Source organism: Anguilla anguilla, chromosome 13 (genome assembly GCF_013347855.1).
Source record: "Anguilla anguilla isolate fAngAng1 chromosome 13, fAngAng1.pri, whole genome shotgun sequence".
NCBI lineage: Eukaryota > Metazoa > Chordata > Actinopteri > Anguilliformes > Anguillidae > Anguilla > Anguilla anguilla.
Window position 1 is genome coordinate 33,652,605 of NC_049213.1, and position 22,683 is coordinate 33,675,287.

Here is a 22,683-nt window from a genome sequence, read left to right on the forward strand (position 1 = left end):
GATTTTTTAAGTCTGCCACGCATTTGCTTCTATTCATGTGGAGCACAATCTTTTTTTTTTTTAAAGTAAAAGCAATTAAGCAATATATGGGACAGTAATAGTATGACAAGATTGGCATCACCCTCTGAAAAATCACAGACAAGGTAATTGACTACACTTTTTTATTTGCAGTTTTTGCCCTCTCCTGGTAAAATTGTGCAATTGCAGTACCCTTGAACGTTCATTGACATTGAATCTCAGCAGTCACTAAGATCATGAAAACAAGAACTGTTAAAGGAATGACTGACATTTCAGAGGAGATTAAAGAAATATGTTTACATATGTATTTAAAAAGTGAGATTAAAGGGATAGGTTGGCCTTTGTAGAAAAGGTTTTCCCACTTTGCATCTATTACATCATAAAAATAAGTCTGCCTTTTTGACTTGAAACAGACAAAGAGGCTGAAATCGAATTGTGTTGGTGGCAAGTCTGGGTTTTCAGCAGATTTATAACTAAACAAACATGAAAAAGGACGCAGATTTCTAACATACGAGTTTTTAAACATACTGTTAGCTGGTCTATTTATTGTGCTTTTCAACGTCAATCAATTAGTTTATTTCCCACACTTTGGGGCTCACTTATCAATATTTTCGGAAAACCGTGTGTAAATGAAGCAGGGATCGAAGTGTTAATGGAAGTACAAGCAAAAACATATTTTAAGCAACTTATAGTGTCAGGGCCGATGTTCTGTCGATTAGTCCTACGTAGTCGAAACGTTCTATCGATAGCGCAAATTTCTTGTCATATCTACGGACCTTTGCTACTTCATCTGAAATACTACCCCAAGTAAATTTTTCTACTTCATTACCCTTTGTAAATGATCGGAGACAGGTCCTATAGGGCCTACATGAATATTATCAACTGAGCTTCATTGCAGGAGGTTTTAAATGTCCAGGAGCTGATCTTAAAAGGAGTTTTTTAAGTCTAGGGTGGGGGATTGGGAGGCAGGTAGAACAGGCTGTCGATGTTTTGTGTAAGCAACTTTCTCTGCGTGGTTCTGTACTCGAATGATGGCTTTTCATTTTTTACTACTGAGTTTTTTTTTCCGTTTGTTTTTTAATATAACCTTGTCTTCCGTAATCTTTATTGTTTTTAATTTGTTATTATTGTCCGTGTGCAAACCTGTTACATGTGCTGCTGCCTGTCTTGGGCAGGACACTCTTGAAAATATTTTTAATCTTAATGAGGTTTTTCTGGTTATGTGGTTAAACAAACGCTTATTAAAATAAAATTTAAAAAAATAAAATAACATGACTGGCAGAACAGCTCGATAGGTAAGGATGAAATCAGAACGCCTGTTACTAAAGCGAGGCAAGATAGGGAGAGAGTCGTCATAAATGTAGGTGTCCTTTTGGGGACGCTTTGGCCATTTAAAATGGTGTTTAATATGTATTAATTAAATTGTTTTCATTCATCAACGTGCGACTGTTTCAGCTCTGTGTTTAATGTGAAACGTGCTCAGCTCATTTGCTTGCTGCGTTGACATAGCTTCATCGTCTGGATGCTCCAAGCGATTAATGGGAAATAAACAGTCACCGGGTCACACGCATTTATAATAAGCACACATCAGCGCTCTGTGTGGTACGCTATTTGCTATGTAAAAGCTTACTTGGGTGTCTTGAAACAGACAAAAGCAGCTTTCCACATCAATTTGGACGTTACCATAACACACTTGTGCGTCATTTTTCATGGATTAGGCCCATGCTACATATTCTGATGATGTGGCTGCTCTCATGTTATCATCTCAAGAAGTGCGTTTCTTTAATTGACATTAGTATGTGCAGAAAGCAGAAAACAGTGTACGCACATTGGGGTGTTTTCATTTACTAGCTGGTATGAATGTAACATTGGGCTGCGCGTACTTTGGTTTTAATTGTATCCGACTCGATTAAGTCAAGAATGTTATTGAAACGGCTAATGACTACTGACAGTAAAAATTAAACTAGTAATAAAAATTGATTGTACTAGGCTAAATATTTTCTGAGTAAATAACCAAATCCAAAACTGTTACATTTATGGCAGCTCTCCCCCCTACTAATTCAAGCGACGCGTGTTCTTGCGCACTAATCTTCAAACAGACTTAAGCCGAAGAGCTTTCAAGTGCAAATTACCATAAACAACTATCCAACGTTATCGAAGGTGCTACAAGATTAACTGGGACTATGTGTGATTGTTGAACCTTTCCAACTACCTATTCATCATCTTTTTAGGCTATACAAAATGAATGTGAATTCTTAAGAAAACGTTTTACCTTTGTATTTGTTGTTAACACGTTGAAGCAGAAGGACGCTGAATACCAACGAACATAAAATTTATAAACAGCAAGCTAAAGAGGTGATGGCACTTTTCAAAATCGCCTGCCAGTTTGGTTGCTTGGTAACATAGATATATTCTTAAATGGAGAAATTCCTTTTTTAAACTAGGCTAGTAAGTTTTTATTACAAACAATCAGACTAAACAGGTTGGTGTAACCAAAGATCTAGGCCTAGATTAGGTTAGGCCTATAAAACTATATTAGTTTTAGGCCTATGTCACAGATGCCTAAAACTTTATTGCAACATTCCATCACATAGCAGTCAGGTGTTGGAATCAACGTATCATAATAACGTTTCAACTGTTTATACTGGGTCCACTCCTAACCACAACATGGCAGTTACGATCTAAGCTAAATAGGCTCAGATAATGAACATTTTCTGCAGTGTAGAAAGTGAGCAATAGACAGTGATCAAGAGAAAAAAATATATACCCAGGGTTTTCAGTGAAATTACTAAAAGAAGACACTGGAGCACTCACACGAAAAGCATGTTTATTTAAATATGACTGACGTTTTGTCTTAGCGTCTTCTTCAGAGTCTTCTTAAAATTTGCCCCACTATTGTAAAATGATAGGTAAATTGTTGTGTTGTGTTGTGTGTTTATCCCCATGGAGTCTATTATTAGACAGCTGGTGCCATCAGGCTCTTCCGTGGGCCAATCAGGAGAGTTAGCAGGACTGGAACATTTTTGTATTATGTCTCTGTTTCCCAAAGCCTTGACAATGTCCTTGACAACAGCTACAGCTTCTGTTTTAATTGGGTACTGCTTTAGTGGTGGGGGCATATAATTCCTCTCATTCTGACCGGTTCCTCTGTTTGGAGGCCACATGATAACTTGTCAGGTGCCCAAAGGGGGTGGTTGTGGAATGTTCCAGATGTTCCAGTAGATAGTGTAAATAATTACGCTCACCTCCCCAGTAGCAATAGATGCCTGTAATTTGGTATCCATGCCCAATATAGGCCCTGCCATAACTCTCTGTGTGTGTGTGTGTGTGTGTGAGTTTATGTGGTCCTAATCTAATCATGAGAGGTTCAGTTTTAACATGTTTCACTAAGTCCTATAACACCATGCACAGTAATAGCCTCATTGCTTAAATGTTGACTGCATGAGGGGGTAGAGTGGAGGTTGTGCATCACTGGCAATGACATGCTTTGCATGCTGAGAGTGCTGCTGTTAATATTTGAAATGTCTGGGATTGGCAAACCTAAGATTTTGGAAATCATTATAAGTAGTAAAAGTCTTATGAACTAATAGCACTTAAGTAATATTTGTGCCATGCTGAATCTGTCTAAAAGCCTTACTTATCCTGGCATGCCCTGTCTCCATCCTGGAGGCTGCCTGCCTGCCATGCCTGCCATGCCCCATCACTGCCACCCTGGAGGCCCCTCCATCCTGGATGCCTTCGCAACGCTGGAGGCCCGTTCCCCGCCATGTCCCATCTCCTCCATCCTGGAGGGCTGCTGCCGAGCATGTCTGGCCTGAGTCCACTACCTGCAGCTCCTCAATTTTTGGGTGTAGCTGTTTAAAGGCATAGAATGTTGGCGCTAAATGAATGAACAAGCTGTTAAATTTACATGCCAGTGATTCCATATAATAGGTGCTATATGCCCTCTGCTATTTAGATTTTTTTCATTTTTGGTATTTCATAGTTTAAAATGCATATTCATTTTAACAAAAAGGCCTTCTATCATCAGCATTCAACAGTAAAAAAAACAAACAATTATTCTATAAATATTACTACATTACATTACATTACATTATAGGCATTTAGCAGACGCTCTTATTCAGAGCGACGTACAACTAAAGATTAAGAACTGTTTTCTCTATCTATTTTGCCTAACAGGGTGGATATTTTGTGCTTGATTGATCCTGTCAAGCATGAAAAAAACAACTAATTATCAATGTTAAATGAGAAAAAAAAACAAACGGCTGCTTACAAAGTAAAGACAGAATTTATCTTGAGATGATCTGGAAAAGAGAACTAGTTGGTTCTTACTGTCGGAGTCAAATGTGCATTTTTATGGTACCACGAGATGCATTGTACTGATGGACACAACACGCACGTATACACACAGTCCTCACTCATGTTCTGGCATTTCATTTCTATTACTTATTTTGGATCATCTTGTCTTTTATTGCCATCTAGTGGTCTACAACACCATTAGTCATGCTGAAACATGAAAGGGCCTTCCCAAAACTGTTGCCACAGAGGTGGTAGTACACAATTCTCTAGAATGTCATTGTATGCTATATCATTACGTTTTCCCTTCACTGGAACTAAGGGGCCGAGCCCAAACCATGAAAAACAGCCCCAAACTATTATTCCACCTCCACCAAACTTTACAGTCGGCACTATGCTTTCGGGCAGTTGGCATTCTCCTGGCATTCGCCAAACCCAGATTTGCCCATCAAACTGCCAGATAGTGAAGTGTGAGTAATCACTCCAGAGAATATGTTTCCACTGGTCCAGAGTCCAACGTCGGTCTGCTTTACACCACTCCAGCCAATGCTCAATCTCAGGCTCGGGTACAGCTGCTCGTCCATGGAAACCCATTCCATGAAGCTCCCGAAAAGCAGGTCTTGTGCTCACAGAGGCAGTCTGGAACTCGGTAGTGAATGTTCACATGCTACAAGCTTCAGCACGCGGTGGTACCGCACAAGCCAACTAAATTTTTTCTCTGAACATGTAAGCTCCTGGCCTCTGCTGCCACCAAACTCGTGGAAGGGACTTCCTGCCGATGGTGGGTCTTAGGTACCGCCCCATTTCCCCGAGCCACCTTATGCTCCTCCTCCTCGGATGTCACTGCAGTTTCGCAGTCATCTTCATAGACCTCGGAGGGCTTCTTTCCTTGTGACTGGAGGGCAGGCCTCCGGGCGGGAGGACGCGCTGACTTACGACTGGCCGTCCCTCCGCTGACACCATACGAGAGCAGCAAAAACAATCAACAATCACTCTGTAGCTTTTAACACTTTTATAACACGTCAATAAATGCAACCTTCTGGGTTTTTAAACCAGTATTTTGTGTCTGTCATTCTTACATGAAATGACAATTGGGTCCTTTCCGGCGTTAATGCGGTCTTTTCCACGAAAATACTTCACCATTAATTCTGAAAATATTGGATCCTTAATAGAGGGTAAATGTATGTGTCTGGAAGTAATATTAATATCTTGAGGGAAGGGGAGTATGGGACATCCCCATCAGCATGAAAGGATTTCTGACGTGGGGATATCAGCCTGTAATTGTCAATTGTACTGTACATACATTTCCCTGTGTCCCACGAAGTGCGATTATTTTACAGTATTTACGGTTATGCGGTCACCACACTGCTCAGATGCCCGGAAACAAATGCGTTTTCTTGTTTTCAATAGCAAAATGCACACTAGTTGTCAAACGCGGATTAAACACAGATGAAATGTAGGAACAGTACCTTGCTGATGAATTGTTTGATTAGTGCACTGTTGTTTTAGATTCACGCATTCCAGACAGCTGTAACTAGGAGCATGATATACATTTATCTGCTAAGGGACTTCAGATGAAATTTAGCTATCAAGCTAATTCTGGGGCAGTTACTAGCTGTGCATTGTCCCTTTCAAATAAACAAATAAATAAATATAGCCACAGCCTGCCCGAAGTAACAGGTAATTCAAAGTAAGCTAATCGGTGTTAAAAATGATTAATTTTGGCACCTTACAGGCGCAACTGGCCTCCATTATGGAGGTGTTAGCTAAAGCAGCAGTGGTAGAAATCACCAAACTTGTTGAAGACAGTTCCGCCGAGATACGTCTGGAAATTTCACGGAACCAGTTCGAGAATGTAGCGCTAAGGAGAAAATTAAGTAGGATGCAGAGCGAGCTGATTCTTGCTCGAGGATGCCAAGAGAGAATAGGCGCTGAAAAGACTTCCGTGAAAGGTTCTGAATTGCATGGTCCGATTCAGATATGTGATGGAGTCGGTACAGGTAGGCTCTTTGGTGCCGCTTGCATGGCTATAGTAGTCTGTGTACATTTAACAGTCTTTATTGTGCCATATTTAAAGCGACTGAAATACAAATTCTATTAATATGAATGGCTTTAATTAATCACAATGAATACATTCGGTATTTTTTTTTTAAAAGTTCTAATAACGTTCCCGTTCACTTCTCCAAAAATGTAGATGGCCGTCATTCTTTGCAAGAAAGTGCCTTCGGAGATGAATGGGGAGGCAGGCAGTGGAAGGATGGAGAGGTCGGAGTTCCGGAAGACGACATATTCCTGCAGTCCATAACTCTGACTGAAGAGGTAAACTACATGGAGTAGCCTACTGTTAATCGTGTCTGAATGTGTTCGAAATTTACATATTCCACACTGGATTATTATATGATACTGTTCTCAATTGGCACTCTTCAGATGATGTCATTGTTGGTTTATGGTTGAATAAAGAATAGAGTTAAGATCATTACTTTGTGGAATACAACTGTCAAACAGTAAAGACCTAAACAAATGTATTATAACAGTGCAAGGAAGTAATCGATGGGTTACTCGCATAACCCTACGTAGTTCCCTGCATGAGGAATGTACTACCAGGACGTTTCAGATATCTCATGTCACAACTGGATTGGCTAGACAACTTTTAAATTCGCTGAAGGCTTGGTCACACCCTTTGCACTAGGGTGGAATGTGATTGGAGGAAGAAGCCTGTAATTCAGTGTCTTTTCTATATTGGATCCTCTTGGGGAACCAAGCAACATGGCTGCATGGCAGTCCGTTTCTTATAGAGGACATCATGGTTGCGAATCTAACCCCTCATTCCGTTTCATTTTAGAATGGATTGGCAGAGTGCTGGGATACTCCACCCATTCCCGCAGAGCGCCCGGAGGAGCTCACCGGACTGCAGAGGGATGGACGTGGTGATGAAGAGGTACTGGAGGTGAAGGACGATAGAGGGAGAGAGCCTTCTGCAGGACCTGAGCACAGCGTTAGGCCGCAGAACGGCCCGGGTGCTGAGCGCGTGTTTGAGAGAGGTAGACTCCCGAGGGCTTCACCCACACAAGGCTACAGAGACCTGGAGGCCGAGGACCAGCAATGCGCTAATGTTAGGGGTGATCTGCAGCGGCTGTTGGGCCAAGCTGAGCCTCATCCTAATCAGGCGGCGGAAGGTTCCGGTAACAGCACGCCCTCTTCGGGATCCCCAGATCAGAAGCCACACGTTGGGGCTTCATGTTTAGCGTGTGTCAAGGAGGAGGTTGAGATTAAGTCTATATGCATTGAAGAGACGGCAGCAGAGAGGGTTGAGCGACAGGACAGAGAGACGCTGAGCTCCGTGAAGAGCGAGGGCCAGGCCTTTCAGCCCGGGCCACACAGACTCCAGGCATCAGAGGACGGAACGAGAGAGAGTCTGAGCACGGCAGAGTCCGGCTCAGACACCGAGGACAGCCCGATTTTCCAGATGACCGACAGCATCGAGCTCTACGGCAGGACTGACACTGCGGATTCAGCCGACACCCATTCTGGGTTGAGTTTCACCCACCTAAACAGCGTACGTGATCAAGTACACCCAGGAAAGAAAGCGTTCAGATGCACACAGTGCGGAAGGTATTTCAGCCATCGCAATAATCTGTACCGCCACCGGCGAATTCACACAGGGGAGAAGCCCTTTACCTGCGTGCACTGCGGGAAGAGTTTCACCCAGCAAAGCCACCTGTACGAGCACAAGCGGATTCACACGGGAGAGCGACCCTTTAGCTGTGCCGTATGTGGGAAGAGTTTCACTCAGCAAAGTAATCTTAAAAGACACCAGCGCATACACACTGGGGAAAGGCCTTATAGCTGCATGCACTGCGGAAAGGTTTTCACTCACCTGATGCACCTCAAAATGCACCAGCAAGTTCATTTTGGAGGGAATGAACTGTTCTTTTGAGCACCGCTGACTGCTTTAGGCACTTCTTTGGCCAAATAAACATTCGGATCGAGAGGATGATGCACATTTTAAATCTGTTTGAGAACCTTTTTTATTTTTTTATTACCGTTTACTTTTTACCAAAATTGCCTGCTGGTTTTTTTTTTTTGTTGTCACTCGGTACTTAATTGATCAATTATAGTAGTTATTGAACAGTTAATTCACTGGTTTCTTGGGTCTGAATTGCTTGCTGATATTAAGGCGAAAACAAAAACCAGGAATCACCGGGGCGGATCAAATGTACCAGCGGTGGCTGTTGTTATGGTGTCAGACCTGGTACCCTTCACTGCATGGAACTCCTTAATAATTCATTAACAAGTTGTCACTTACAGCTTCATACTGCTCTTCCTGCAGGGAGGAGCTGAACACTCTGTGGAGGCCTATTGTTCAACCACCATGCAACCCACCATACCAAAAAAAACAGGTCACCAGCATAAGGACATGTCAATATACTGCTCTTTTTAGACTATTTCTGAACAAGCCAGTTGCTAGAAAATGTAGTCTGAACACTATTCTTTATTCCACACTCCAGTGTTCACATGGTGGTCTACCCCATCATTTTATCTGTTACCCGCCAGTACAGCAATCACGTAAGCGGTGTTATAAAGGTGTTGAATGATGTAGAAACAATGTCTGCATCATTCATAGCCCTGTACATCAGGGATCAGAAACTCACGGTTCTTGAGGGCTGAGACCTGCTGGTTTTCCACCCTCCCTTTGCCTGGGAGTCAGGTGTGAACAGTCTGGCCAATCAGTAGCACTAATTACCCAGGAGAAAAGAAAACCAGGGCTGGATTTGGATTCGAGGGCCAGAGTTGGATGATCTGTGCTGTACATGATGCTTTGTGACAGTGGCATAGTCCACTCAAGCGGCTACAACCCAAGCCTTTCTAATCAGTCTGGGCTGCACTTAAGTTAATGTTGCTGGAATCCGCTGCTCTGTAAAATGTCCTCAGTTGACTGACTGTCAGACAGCATCTTGATGAATTTCTGTGTTGCTTAGTTCCTCTTTATATTGTGGCTGTTCTAGGTTCCATACGCATCAGTTGTTAACGTATCACTGCCTTCCATAACAGCCGTTCATTCAGGCAGATCTCTCAGGTATTTCATGATGCTTTATAGCTGGGCTCCTTTGGTCAGGTCTTATGCAAATGTATGGTCTTCAATATGATGTGAACAAGCCAGATTAATCTGGGGGGAAATAAAGAAGCCTTTGTAAAACGTTTGCTTGATGTTGTTTTGATAGCAATAAAATATTTGTGATGACACTGAGCCTCACAGCAACCAGAGAGAGAGAGTGAGAGGGTGAGAGGGGTGGGGGTTCCTGTGCAGTGCTCCAGAGGGCATCATCGCTGGGGTGAGTCTTCCCTGTCTCACAGAGAGGCCGTCATCACTGGGGTGAGTCTTCCCTGTCTCACAGAGAGGCCGTCATCGCTGGGGTGAGTCTTCCCTGTCTCACAGAGAGGCCATCATCGCTGGGGTGAGTCTTCCCTGTCTCGCAGAGAGACAGTCATCGCTGGGGTGAGTCTTCCCTGTCTCACAGAGAGGCTGTCATCATTGGGGTGAGTCTTCCCTGTCTCACAGAGAGGCCGTCATCGCTGGGGTGAGTCTTCCCTGTCTCACAGAGAGGCCATCATCGCTGGGGTGAGTCTTCCCTGTCTCACAGAGAGGCCATCATCACTGGGGTGAGTCTTACCTGTCTCGCATGGTAAGATGGACCTGCATCACGTTCCCCATCCCACATGCAGTCTCCTGTGCAGCTGTCATAGGATGAATGGGTGTCAGGGTGTTCTCACACTTGGTAAACACCTGATAAACACATCTGCAGAGGCCATCTTGAGGGAAATTACCCATAATCAGGGGTTAACATAAGTGGTACACAAGAAAGACAGCATTACTAAAGGCAGGTTTGCAATTTATAATAGCTGGAAGAACAGCTGTCCGAATGTGATGCCGTATATGATGTCATGACGTGAGTACACCAAAACGTTTATTATTTGTTACTGTTTATTTGGTAAATCACCTGTTGGTCCTTTTTGGCTCCTGTGGCAATGGGTTTTTCAGTGCAATCTGTTGTTTAAGGTACAAAAATAAATCTACCATTAAAATCTACAACAAAATTAGTTTCCAAATTCCACAGTTTTGAACCCTGTACCTCACAACGGTGACACAATTGATAAATCACAATTACCTGCACTTACTGTATGTTTTGTACCACAAAATTCCTGATATACACTCCATTGGGGAAGATGATGATTGTGCCACAAAGCAGTTGTTGCAATGAAACATTCACTAGAATGTGACAGAAGCACAATAATTGGAGCAATATAACACATTTTATACCATTTTGTTACACAAATTAATCTATATTTAGTGGTACAGAAATAGCATTTTATTCAATGAAACATTCTGTAGTTTTGTAAAAGAAAAAAACATGCCTCGTCCAAAAATATTTATAAAATAAATAATTGTTTTGATAATGAAATGTCAGGTTTCTAAAAAGTAGTTTCACAGTTCTTCATATTGTCAAAACTGAATAAAAAAAAGCAGCACCTTTATCAAGAAAATGACACTTACAATTGAATGTAAATTTTTTGTAGAAAATACAATAATTGGTAAATAAGTTGGTCTCTAATGTCAAACATTCTTATTACAGATAGTACAATATTAGCACATTTTTGACCCCATATTAACTGATTTTTAACACGTCCCTCTTGGCAATTTTGGTAAAAGTTAAACCGTAATAAAAATAAAAAGTAGCTCAAGACTGATATAAACTGTGCATCCATTCTCTCAATCCAAATGTTTATTTAGCCAAAGGAGTGCCCGAGACAATCAACAGTACTCAAAAGAACTGTGCGGTTTCCCTCCAAAATGAACTTGCTGGTGCATTTTGAGGTGCATCAGGCGGGTAAATGTCTTTCCGCAGTGCATGCAGCTATAAGGCCTTTCCCCAGTGTGTATGCGCTGGTGTCTTTTAAGATTACTTTGCTGAGTGAAACTCTTCCCACATACGACACAGCTAAAGGGTCGTTCTCCCGTGTGAATCCGCTCGTGCTCGTACAGATTACTTTGGTGCGTGAAACTCTTCCCGCAGTGCACGCAAGTAAAGGGCTTCTCCCCTGTGTGAATTCGCCGGTGGCGGTACAGATTATTACGATGGCTGTAATACTTTCCACACTGTGTGCATCTGAACGCTTTCTTTCCTGGGTGTACTTGATCATGTACGCTGTTTAGGTGGGTGAAACTCAACCCGGAATGGGTGTCGGCTGAATCCGCAGTGTCAGTTCTGCCGTAGAGCTCGATGCTGTCGGTCATCTGGAAAATCGGGCTGTCCTCGGTGTCTGAGCCGGACTCTGCCGTGCTCAGACTCTCTCTCATTCCGTCTTCTGATGCCTGGAGTCTGTGTGGCCCGGGCTGAAAGGCCTGGCCCTCGCTCTTCACGGAGCTCAGCGTCTCTCTGTCCTGTCGCTCAACCCTCTCTGCTGCCGTCTCTTCAATGCATATAGACTTAATCTCAACCTCCTCCTTGACACACGCTAAATGTGAAGTCCCAACGTGTGGCTTCAGATCTGGGGATCCCGAAGAGGGCGTGCTGTTACCGGAACCTTCCGCCGCCTGATTGGGATGAGGCTCAGCTTGGCCCAACAGCCGCTGCAGATCACCCCTAACATTAGCGCATTGCTGGTCCTCGACCTCCAGGTCACTGTAGCCTTGTGTGGGTGAAGCCCTCGGGAGTCTACCTCTCTCAAACACGCGCTCAGCACCCGGGCCGTTCTGCGGCCTAACGCTGTGCTCAGGTCCAGCGGAAGGCTCTCTCCCTCTATCGTCCTTAACGTCCAGTTCCTCTTCATTGCCGCGTCCATCCCTCTGCAGTCCAGCGAGCTCCTCCGGGCGCTCTGCGGGAATGGGCTGAGTATCCGGATACTCTGGGCAGGCCTCACGGCGATGCCGCTCAGTAGGACCTCTCACTTCAGTGGCACAGAAATCTGAAGGCCCTGCAGAGGGAGAAATAACATCATGGCCAACATGGACATACTGTAAAAAACATTATCTGCAAGCAACAAGGAAATTATCATTTTAGTTTTATGGATGATTTGACATTGTTAATGTATTACTGAAACACTTTACTTAATGTTTTGTAAAAATTTAAGAGGTACGGACTGCTGGGTGGCTCACTCAGTAAAAGTGCCACGGTCATGGTGCCTTGAGTGAGCACCACGGTCTCGGATCGAATCCGATTCGTGTCATTACCGACTGTGGCCAGCAGCCTCACAGGAGTGGCACATAATTGGCTTTACGTTGGTCAGGGATATGGGAGGGATACAGTTGGTATGGATAGACCATTGTTCATTGCTCAAATGACTCCTGCTGCCCGTCCAGGCACCCATGACTAGCTCTCTGTGCGCACGTGTATGAATGGGTCTCCTCCACCTCAACTCTGTGAGTGTGAAAAGAAGCAGCTGGCTGGCAGGTGCGTGTTTCAGAGGAGAGCCGTGGATTGCCTTTCGCTCTCCAAGCCAGCAGCAGGAGCCGTATATTAGCACGTTCATACATAGTCTGCAAATTGGATATTCCAAGTTCATGTGGGATTGGAGATTTTTCAGAAATTTTATCAGAAAAAAAAAACTTTGAGTACCATATGCATTATCTAGTAACTTCTAGCAACCAATGTGAAGTTCAGCAGCTAGCTTCTCTTCGAGAGAGTTAACAGTACTGGTCAGATCTAACTGATAGTTATACCTCAGAACTCCCTGTAAACTTTGTAGGATAACTAATGTTGAAGCTGGATCAATGGATATGGTGACAAACTATTTTTAGCCCAAAATGAACACATGCCAAGCTCAGCGTTAGCCCAACAAATGACTGTAAAATCAGCCGCTGTAATTGCAGTTGCCTGTTCTGTGAGACACAGTGTTCTCAAATGTTTTCAACCCTCTCCACTTACTCAGCCCTTCCTTGGGGATGTCCCTCACCAAGCCTCGTTTAGGTCCATTCTCCTTGATCGGAAGTGATGATGGTACGTCCTTCTCCACGTCCATTGACTGAAACTGAAGAGAAAAATCAAGACTTTGGATGGAACCCTGTTATGGGCCTCGCCACACCAAAGCAAATGTAATCTAAACCCATACTTTGGCTTCTCCACTTCGTATTACTGATGAGGGCCAGTCTGGGCCTTTTAAGTGTTGTTTGGCCTCAACCAATCAGAGCCTGTAACCAGCTGTTTTTTTTGTGCTTGGCTGGAGCTTGTTCTGCGGCTGGTAGATGCCCTTTCACTAGCGTCTGGAAGCACTGACTGCTGTTGATGCATGCTCGACCTGTGAACAGACACCTCTTAGGCCCTTCTGCAGGTAGGCCCAGTCTGTGGAGGATATCTGTGCAGTGGCTTCATGTGCAGCATCACACATGTTTGGTAGCATTTATTATTTTGCTGTTCCAACAAGACCAAGTTCTTTTGCTGAGTTGGCACTTTATGCAGACTGTAAACATTACTTTCCGGTATCCTGCAAGCTGCCTGTTGTTGCTTGCTGAAATCACAAGAACGGTTTAAACAAATGTTTCCATCAAATTTGCTTTCAGAAAGACAAAATGTATTCTGCCGTGGGCCTTGCAGAGCACAGATTTACTCAGCTCTCTACAGCCCTGTAATATTCAAGCTGAGTTCCTGGGGGATTCTGTGCAACAGCTTTGGAGCAGGGCTGCCCAACCCTGGAGAGCTACCGTCCTGTGGGTTTTCACTCCAACCCTAACAAAGCACATCTCCTTCAACGGCTAGAGATCTACCGCCCTGTGGGTTTTCACTCCAACCCTAACAAAGCACATCTCCTTCAACAGCTAGAGATCTCAATGCGCTGCTTGTTGGTAGAATCAGGTGTGCCAAATTAGGGTTGAAATTAAAACCTACAGGGCGGATCTTCATAAACAGGACTGTGCAGCCCGAACTTGGGGGTACCTTAAATTCACTCTGGCAGTCCATTCATGAAACAATGGATTAGATACACAACCATGATTTCCTCTATAAGGAATGGACTGCCAGGCAGCCGCAATGCTTGGTCCCCTAAGGGGACCCAACATAGAAAAGATGCTGAATAGCAGGCTTCATCCCCTTATAGCTCACCCTCGTGTAACCGATGTGACTGAGCCTACAGTTAATTGGACAGTTGTCCAGCCGATCCAGTTGTGACATGGGATCTCCAAAACCCTCCTCAGTACATTCCTCATGCAGGTGACCAGGGTTACATGTGAGCAACCCATCGATTGTTCCCTTGCATTGTTATAATACAGTAGGTTCAATAACTCTTTACTACTTGACAGTGGTATTTCACAAGGTCCTTATCTTTATTTTATTCTGACAACCGTAAGATAACATTGACATCATCGGAAGAGAGCTATTTGAGAATACTTTCTTTCAATCGAAACAACACAAAGTTTCAAACACATTCAGGCACGAACACTACAACTCCATGTAGTTTACCTCTTCAGTCAGAGTTATGGACTGCAGGAATATGTCATCTTCCACAACTCTGACATCTCCATCCTTCCACTGTCTGCCTCCCCATTCATCTCCGAAGACACCTTCTTCCAAAGAATGACGGTCATCTAAAATGTTGGAGAAGTTAACGCTCGAGAAGTTATAGCTCATTATTTAATTACCTAATGACTTATGACAAATTAAACCCATGTAAATTCTTGATACTTTAAATTATTTGATACTTTAACTGCTTTAAATATGACACAATAAACGGACAGTTAAATATGCACAGAATACCACAGCCACCGAAAGACCCTTACCTGTATAGTCTCCATCACATATCTGAATCGGACCATGCAATCCGTAACCTTTTACGGAACTCTTTTCAGCACCTTTTGTCTCTCGGCATCCACGAGCACGAACCAGCTCGCTCTGCATCCTACTTAATTTTCTCCTTAGTGCTACATTCTCGTACTGGTTCCGTGAAATTTCCAAGCGTATCTCGGCGGAACTGTCTTCAACAAGTTTGGTGATTTCTACCACTGCTGCTTTAGCTAACACCTCCATAATGGAGGCCAATTGCGCCTGAAAGGTAACAAAATTAACCATTTTTAACACCGATTAGCTGGCTGTAATTACCTCTTTCTTCGACCGGCTGTGGCTAGCTATATCCTGTAGCTAGTTACAACTGGATGGAATGTGTGAATCTAAGACAAGAGTTAGTTCATAAAAAAATTATTTAATAGCCAGCTAGGTTCTTTTCCTACATTTCATCAGTGCTTAATCCGTTTTTGACAACTAGCGTGCATTTAGCTATTGCTAACAAGTCTAAACACATTTGTTTCCGGACATCTGAGCAGTGTGGTGACCGCATAACCGTAAATCCTGTAAAATAATCGCATACCCTCTTTAGGGGATGCAGAGAGGTGTAGCCTACATTACAGTGAACAATTCCCCCCCCCCCCCCCCCCCCCCCCCATAATTCCTTTCCTACTGACTGAGATGTTCCTTAGCCCTACTCTCATGCCCTCAAGATATTAATGTTAGGCTACCCACAGACACATATAGTTTCCCCTTTATAATGGATCCAATGACAAATATTTTCTGAATGACATCGACAGAAAGGACCGATTGTCATTTTACTTCTGTTCATGTATGACATTTAATTTATGTCCCTGCATGAAGGCGGGACTCGTGGGAACATGATGTATTATTTTGTGGTCACGACTTGGCGTAGCTACTACTCACGCGTGTGAACGGCATCTGTAGATAGTGGGACCTCGGCGTGCTACGAGTTCCGTATGACCTGGGCACAAGATAGGAATTGGAGACCAAAAGCTTACATGTTGAGGGAACGAAGCTAGTTGGCTTGTGGTGGCGGAGTAAATATTAATACGAGTGCTTTGGCCTATTGTATTGGCTCACTAAATCAGTCACAGTCAGAATTTATTAATATCGGGACGCTTTCCATTGATTGATCGGCGTGATTCTTCCCTTCAGTCTTAAATAGTTTTAAATGCGGCTGATGATCTAACAAAAGAAATATAGCTTTCAGATTACAAATAACGTAATGATCTTTAAATAGCAAAAATGTAAATATTATCATATTAATACAATTATTATTATCATGAATTGTACTTGGGAATATTTCAATCAACAGAACGCGAATGGGTCGCACTCAAAGTACTTTTTCTGGATTTTCATTGTAGTACACCACTAGATGGCGACAAAACACAACACGATCCAAAATAAGCAGTAGAAATAAAATGCCAGAACGCGAGTGAAAACTGTCGAATCATTGTTGTGACAATTAGTCCAGAGTATCTCGTGATATCAACAAAATGCTGGTTTGATTCTGACATCAAAACAAACCTAAGACAAACTGACGCCTTAGGCTGCTAAAATGTTTACATTAAACTGTCTTGTTTACTGGACAGTCAATTAACCATTAGAAATATAGGCCTATTTCAACCGAATTGTGATAATAGCACATGACTTACACTTTTGCTATGCTTCTGTGACTGTCTTACACAATGACTTTCTGAAATTCACTCACTGGTTAGGCTAATCGAAACTCAGAGTTGGGAATGAATTGGCCAACCACAATATTACTATGGCCACATTTTCTGTAGGCTAGTGGACATTTTAGAGTGCATATTGATGGAACCAATGCCTTTAGTGAATATGCTTTGTGTGGCATTACATAGTTTAATGTAGAACTCATCATTACTTATTATTATTATTATTATTATTATTATTATTATTATTATTATCTTATGCAACCTCTAGAACTCAGGTGTCCTTTGCAGTGATAATCTGGGGAAGCAAAGTGGTAGGAATGCAAGGGGATATGTAGCCATTCAGATCTAGGGGTGATTATATCTGTAGGGTGATTAGGTGGCCAGGGGTACAGAGCTAGTTTTATTGGAATTTGACCAGGACACCAGTGTGGTCTTTCTGTATGGTCCAGAGGGAACAGTGACCTTACAGGCTCACCAAGACCTCTTGCAGCAGCAATTTAGTTTTGCCAGGAGGTCTCCTGTCCACACCCACCACCCACACACACTTACTTCAGCAGTTTGACATGAGATGGATATGGGGTTGCTGGTTTTAACAGGTTGTTAGTAAACTAGGCCAGAGTGGTTCCACATTTTAGTCTTAGAATTTTTTTTTTCTTGTGCATGACTCCTACCCTGAACTCTGTAAGTTAATATCCAGACTTATAAATGCATTGAATCAAACATATATTTTTCTTTGACAATTCAATAATGTGAAATATGTGAAGTGACTCAGTGATCTGACACAAACTATCATTAAAACTGTCACTCTTACGCCCCACATTGTGGAATCAAGGTTTTTACAAATGCCAAACAGGATATTAGCTCAATGGCCTGCTCACGCCGAGTACTTCTGTATTGGGTTAAAACAGCATCGCTGTTTAGCTGCAGTGGCTGTTCGCCTCTTATGTCAATGTGTCGCATGCTTGAGGTGAGTTTCCCACCTTCACTGTAAACTGTTTGAGATCCTGAGATGATAAGTGTTATTTACAGTAAATGCATACCGTTATTGTTCTTCCAGTGTAATTGACAATTGCCAATGGGCTAAGGACTGCCCCAGTCAAAGCACATGAAGCGTCATAGCAACACAAAGCCCCGCCCCCTTCATGAACATTAGTAATATGTGAGGTTCAGGGACAGCAGTGGATGAAACTCTTGTGAAAAGAACCATTAAAAAGTCAAGGAAGGTAATGGTCAAGTGAATAAGTGAATTTAGGCCAAAAATATTAAAACTTACAACTTCTTAAAATGTGTGACTAATTGAAAATTAAATGAGCTACTTTTCCAGTTTAAATATTAAGGACATAATGGGTGAATGCACCCACTGTGAACACAGAAGGGTTTCAACAATACAAGTAGCTTTCAGCATTTTACCATGGGTCTGATCCATCTCTATAATCTGTCCATTATCTCTGCCAGGTTAGTGCTTCCACTCTGCAGCGAGGACATTGGACGGCATTTCATTCCGTAAAAAAAAAAAAAATGTTTTAAGATTCACTTTCTCCTTTCCGCATGATACTTGCCCCTGCCACACGGGACGTTAACGGTTACACTGTAATAAATATGTCCCCAGGACTTTGGATCAATGGTGTGGATGAAGGATCTAATGGGCGGATCAAATGTACCAGCGGTGGCTGTTGTTATGGTGTCAGACCTGGTACTCTTCGCTGCTGGGAACTGCTTAATAATTCATTAACAAGTTGTCATTTACAGCTTCATACTGCTCTTCCTGCAGGAAGGAGCTGAGCGCTCTGTGGAGACCTATGATAATGGCTTCATGAACTCCCAGGACTGCTCATGGACGCTGAGACAGAGACATGTCTGTGTACATGCAATATGTTCTGTGTGCGTATAATGTTTACAAATATATATATTTGACTATACCTCAGATTACCTGACTGAACTGAAGTGCACACACACATACACACACACACATATACACACACGCACGCATGCACACACACGTGCACGCACACACACACAAACAGTTCCTGTCCAAAAGAGAGACAGTGTAATGTCATGGTACACACTGAAGCAGGAGTAGGCGTTTGATGATGACTCAAAAAATTACTAGGGGGGGGGTGGGGGGGGTGGTGATGATGACAAATAGTTAAATTGGTAACTGACGGCTGTCCCTCTGTGAGTATAAACCCATGTGACACAGCGGTGCCATACAGCAGCGAGGAGAGCCCAGTAACATGTGGATGCCGTCAGCACTTCAGCCAGAGTCCAGCTTCCACACCGCTGCCTGGTGTGTTCTTGCATTTCATTATCTCTGAGCTGTAACTGTCGCAGACAGCCCTAAATATCGTCTGAGTCACCCGGCGACGGCAGCTGGTGCAGTTGTGTGTTCCGCTCGGGTTCACAAACACCGCAGGAGCCCCTCTCATGCGTGGCCGTTCTTCCGTAGTAGGAGACACTGAACGGTGACACGAAAGAAGTCACTTTTTTTTTTCATTTTTATTATTCGCGTGTACCCTTTGACACACGCTGCTCTGTTGTCTACCCCCCTCGTTTGTTGTGCGGTGTACGGTGTGTGTCGCTATACATTCTGAGGTTTTAATTAGAGCAAAAACCAGCCCGCGCACGCCCGTCGCGTAGCTGCGAGAACAACCTCTCCTCGCTGAGTCGAGGTCAGAGGCCTGCTCTTCAGGTCAAGAACAGGCTGATACGTTTTGTGCAAAAACATTAGCCGTTGATATCACATTCAGCATAATAGACGATCACTTACTGTACATCAGCATAAATCCAGAAAACGGCTTTTTGCAGTAAGACGCACTTAAGCTGACCGCTCTCGGTAAGTTTGCGGTTGATAATGAGTGGATGACTTGATATTCTGCAATCAGAAACTGTGCAGACCAATCCTTAGAATGCCAAAGGGTCATGTGACCTTTGTTTTAGTTTTAGCTCAGTGAACCTGAGCTACTCTAGTTGAACATACAGCTTTGTGAGATTATGGCGAGATAAGTCTTTTTTCCCTCTTGTGCCTGGCCCACTGTTTTTAAAGAGCACAACTGAGATATTTTAATATCCTGAAGCCACACCATTGTGGTTGGGAGTTTGTTTCTTTCATTCTCAACTCACTTTCAAAAGACAGACCTTTCAGCAAGAGTCTTGACAGGAAGCTGTTTCCTGCAGAGGGAAGGAGTTTTCGTCATGTTTTGTAGAACGACATCCACTGCTGTTCCCTTTATGCTGTTCCTGTTCACTAATTGCGCATTAACACCATACAGACTTTATGTGGTATGATATTTTATCTAACTCTGGTGCTGGGGGGCACGTGTATATTCGCTCGCACCTCCGGGTCATATGCCCTCCGTTAGCTTTTAGGATTTCACAAAGACAAGACCGTTTCAACAGACAACACAGTAAAATTAATCTAAACATAACAAAGGAGACAGCCTTCTCATTGTCTCTCTTTTACTCTCTTTTACTGAAGATGGGATACTGCGACGCTCTTGAGCGATGTCCATAAAATACTTATCTTTTTTTTCCCTCAACACTTGCTGCTCAGGAGATAAAGGTGATGTCAGCCAGGTGCTTGGACAGCAGACAGGACGATAGAGACTTGAATTTGAAAGGAACAAATTGCAGTCGATGCACGTTTGAAAATGTCACCTCCTGTGCTTCCTGTATAAGTCATGGGGGCTTTTGCCCCCTTGTGCTGCAAAGTCTTTTTCATTTTTGAAAGATGGCAAGGCAATTCCAATTCAAAGCCAATATAAAGGTTAGAGTCTACAGGCTTGTATAGTGTATACACTGAACACACATACTAGAACTGGAACAATGGCTAGCACAAGAACAGTGTCACAATAGCATACATGAAAGGACAATTATGATACAATAATGAGCCAAATCCATTACTATAGTGGCCTCTTATTTAGAAAAACTTTCTCCATTGTGTCCTGTCCTTACAACAACCAGAGAGAACAGAGACAAATCTAAACAGCAAGATGAGACAATGTGGCCATTCTGTTGAAACAGACTAGCTACTGGAATTAAACTTTTGGCTATTATCAGGGCTGTGAGTATATAAGCAGCAGAACTCACAAATCCCACAAATAGAACCTTCACAGGAGTGGGCTCTAAATCATTCTGTTTGGATATGTACTCCTGGAAGGTGTTTGTTAAATCATGAGTATTTTGAAAACAGCCATTAAAAAAATTATCTGCTAGATTCAGTGCATTTTGGATGGCACCTGTACAAGGTGATTTTCTGCAGATAAACCACAAATACAAATAGTGCATTAGCACATGCTGTGCCTTTCTGTGACATCCACGAACCCCTTCAAGTCCAACTCAGAGTGAAGCCGAATGAATTATTCACAGTCTACTTTAAAAATGATGTTTGATTAGATTTTGGATTGGCTTTGGACAGCTTTCTCAGTAAGTATTCAGAAACTGAAATTGTGCCAAGAATTGAATTAATTTTTTTTTGCTGCACTCTGCCCATCAAAGCAGTGGGGAGACTTGGCTGGGGCTGGGCAGATTTATTAATGCAAGCGCTGCCAACATAAAAAATGTACATACATGGCCCATCATCGGGCGCTTTGTCAATGGCCCTGAATCAATCAATCAAAAAAAAAAAAAAGATAAAAAAATTTATTTTGGCGATCGTTGAACCCACCAAACTGGGTGTGTTAGGAACATTTAATTTGCATTTAATTCTGCATTAGAGTTGAGAAGAAATGGAATCGCTTGTCCGTTGTCGTTTTTCGTGCCTCACAGAGAAGGCGAGGCAGAAGAATCAGTTCCTGCCGTACTGCAGCTCATTACCATGCATGCACCACTGAGCTCTGAGGTCCCCGAGATCCGTTTGATACTTTGCTGATCAAAGTGATGTGTGTTTACTGTCGCCATTTTGAATTTCAAGTGGGTGTTTATATTCTACCCCCCCCCCCCCCCCCCCAAGCCTTTCCTAAGTAGGGCCAATGCGTTGAGACTCTCTGATGTTTGGGCTGGACCGCCAGAGTACGGCTTGCCTCTAAATCCAGTTAGCGGGAGTGATACGGCACCACGTCTTCTGGGGAAGGCACAGTCCGTTCAGTCTGCTCGCAGCCTCGTTCACTCGCCTTTGGATTCAGGCTTCATCAGCCGCAGCAGCCAATCAGCATATCAAACATCGACATCAAAGCGACGTTCTGTGCCCAGCGGAGTTACAGCATTTGCGGTTTCACTCCCTGGTGTGTCAAATACCGTAACGCAGCGCAGCTCTGTCCTTTCCTGACACCGCCGTCCGCAGTAACGAAAGACCGTGTAGCCTTTGGCGAGTGTGCAGATGCCATGTAAAGCAGGCCTCCAGCGCCTGCAGATTCGTACCCTCCGACAGCCGACACGGATGACTGAGTAACTGCGCCGCCTGTCCGTCCCGCTGTGTAACTGACGTCCATCCGTCTGTCCGTCCTGCTAAGTAACTGCCGTCCGTCCATCTGTCCGTCCCACTAAGTAACTGCCATCCGTCCGTCTGTCCGCCCCGCTAAGTAACTGCCGTCCGTCCGTCTGTCCGTCCCGCTAAGTAACTGCCATCCGTCCGTCCCACTGAGTAACTGACGTCCGTCCGTCTGTCCGTCCCGCTAAGTAACTGCCATCCGTCCGTCTCGCTGAGTAACTGACGTCCGTCTGTCCCACTGAGTAACTGCCATCCGTCCGTCTGTCCGTCCCGCTAAGTAACTGCTATCCGTCCGTTTGCTAGACCTCTTATTCAGACTCATTATGTGCATCCTAATATAATTCATTTCAAGTTATAGTTTTTAAAACCATTTTGTGTCCCCTGGAATGTCCGTTATAGTTTTGCATTTCTTTGAAAACCTTACGAAGATAACACTGCATTACAGAATTTCTATGTACATAGATGCTGAAACTGC

The 22,683-nt window shown here is 43.4% G+C and overlaps 2 protein-coding genes across 3 annotated transcripts; one reads left to right on the forward strand and one right to left on the reverse strand.

Moving 5' to 3' along the window:
- Positions 1-5,673: 5,673 nt before the first annotated feature.
- Positions 5,674-9,511, forward strand: LOC118211848 (zinc finger protein 552-like). 2 transcript variants are annotated; one of them, XM_035389361.1, is made up of 3 exons: positions 5,674-6,314; positions 6,509-6,633; positions 7,157-9,511. In XM_035389361.1, exons 1-3 carry the CDS (start codon positions 6,026-6,028, stop codon positions 8,249-8,251), a joined length of 1,509 nt encoding a protein of 502 aa, XP_035245252.1. In that variant the 5' UTR covers positions 5,674-6,025; the 3' UTR covers positions 8,252-9,511. The 2 variants fall into 2 exon arrangements, with proteins under 2 accessions (XP_035245252.1, XP_035245253.1); XM_035389362.1 differs by having other exon boundaries at positions 5,674-6,242.
- A 772-nt stretch (positions 9,512-10,283) lies between these two features.
- Positions 10,284-15,658, reverse strand: LOC118211847 (zinc finger and SCAN domain-containing protein 22-like). The gene is made up of 4 exons (XM_035389360.1): positions 15,083-15,658; positions 14,766-14,890; positions 13,239-13,341; positions 10,284-12,288 (listed from the first exon to the last, which is right to left on the reverse strand). Exons 1-4 carry the CDS (start codon positions 15,369-15,371, stop codon positions 11,126-11,128), a joined length of 1,680 nt encoding a protein of 559 aa, XP_035245251.1. The 5' UTR covers positions 15,372-15,658; the 3' UTR covers positions 10,284-11,125.
- Positions 15,659-22,683: the final 7,025 nt, after the last annotated feature.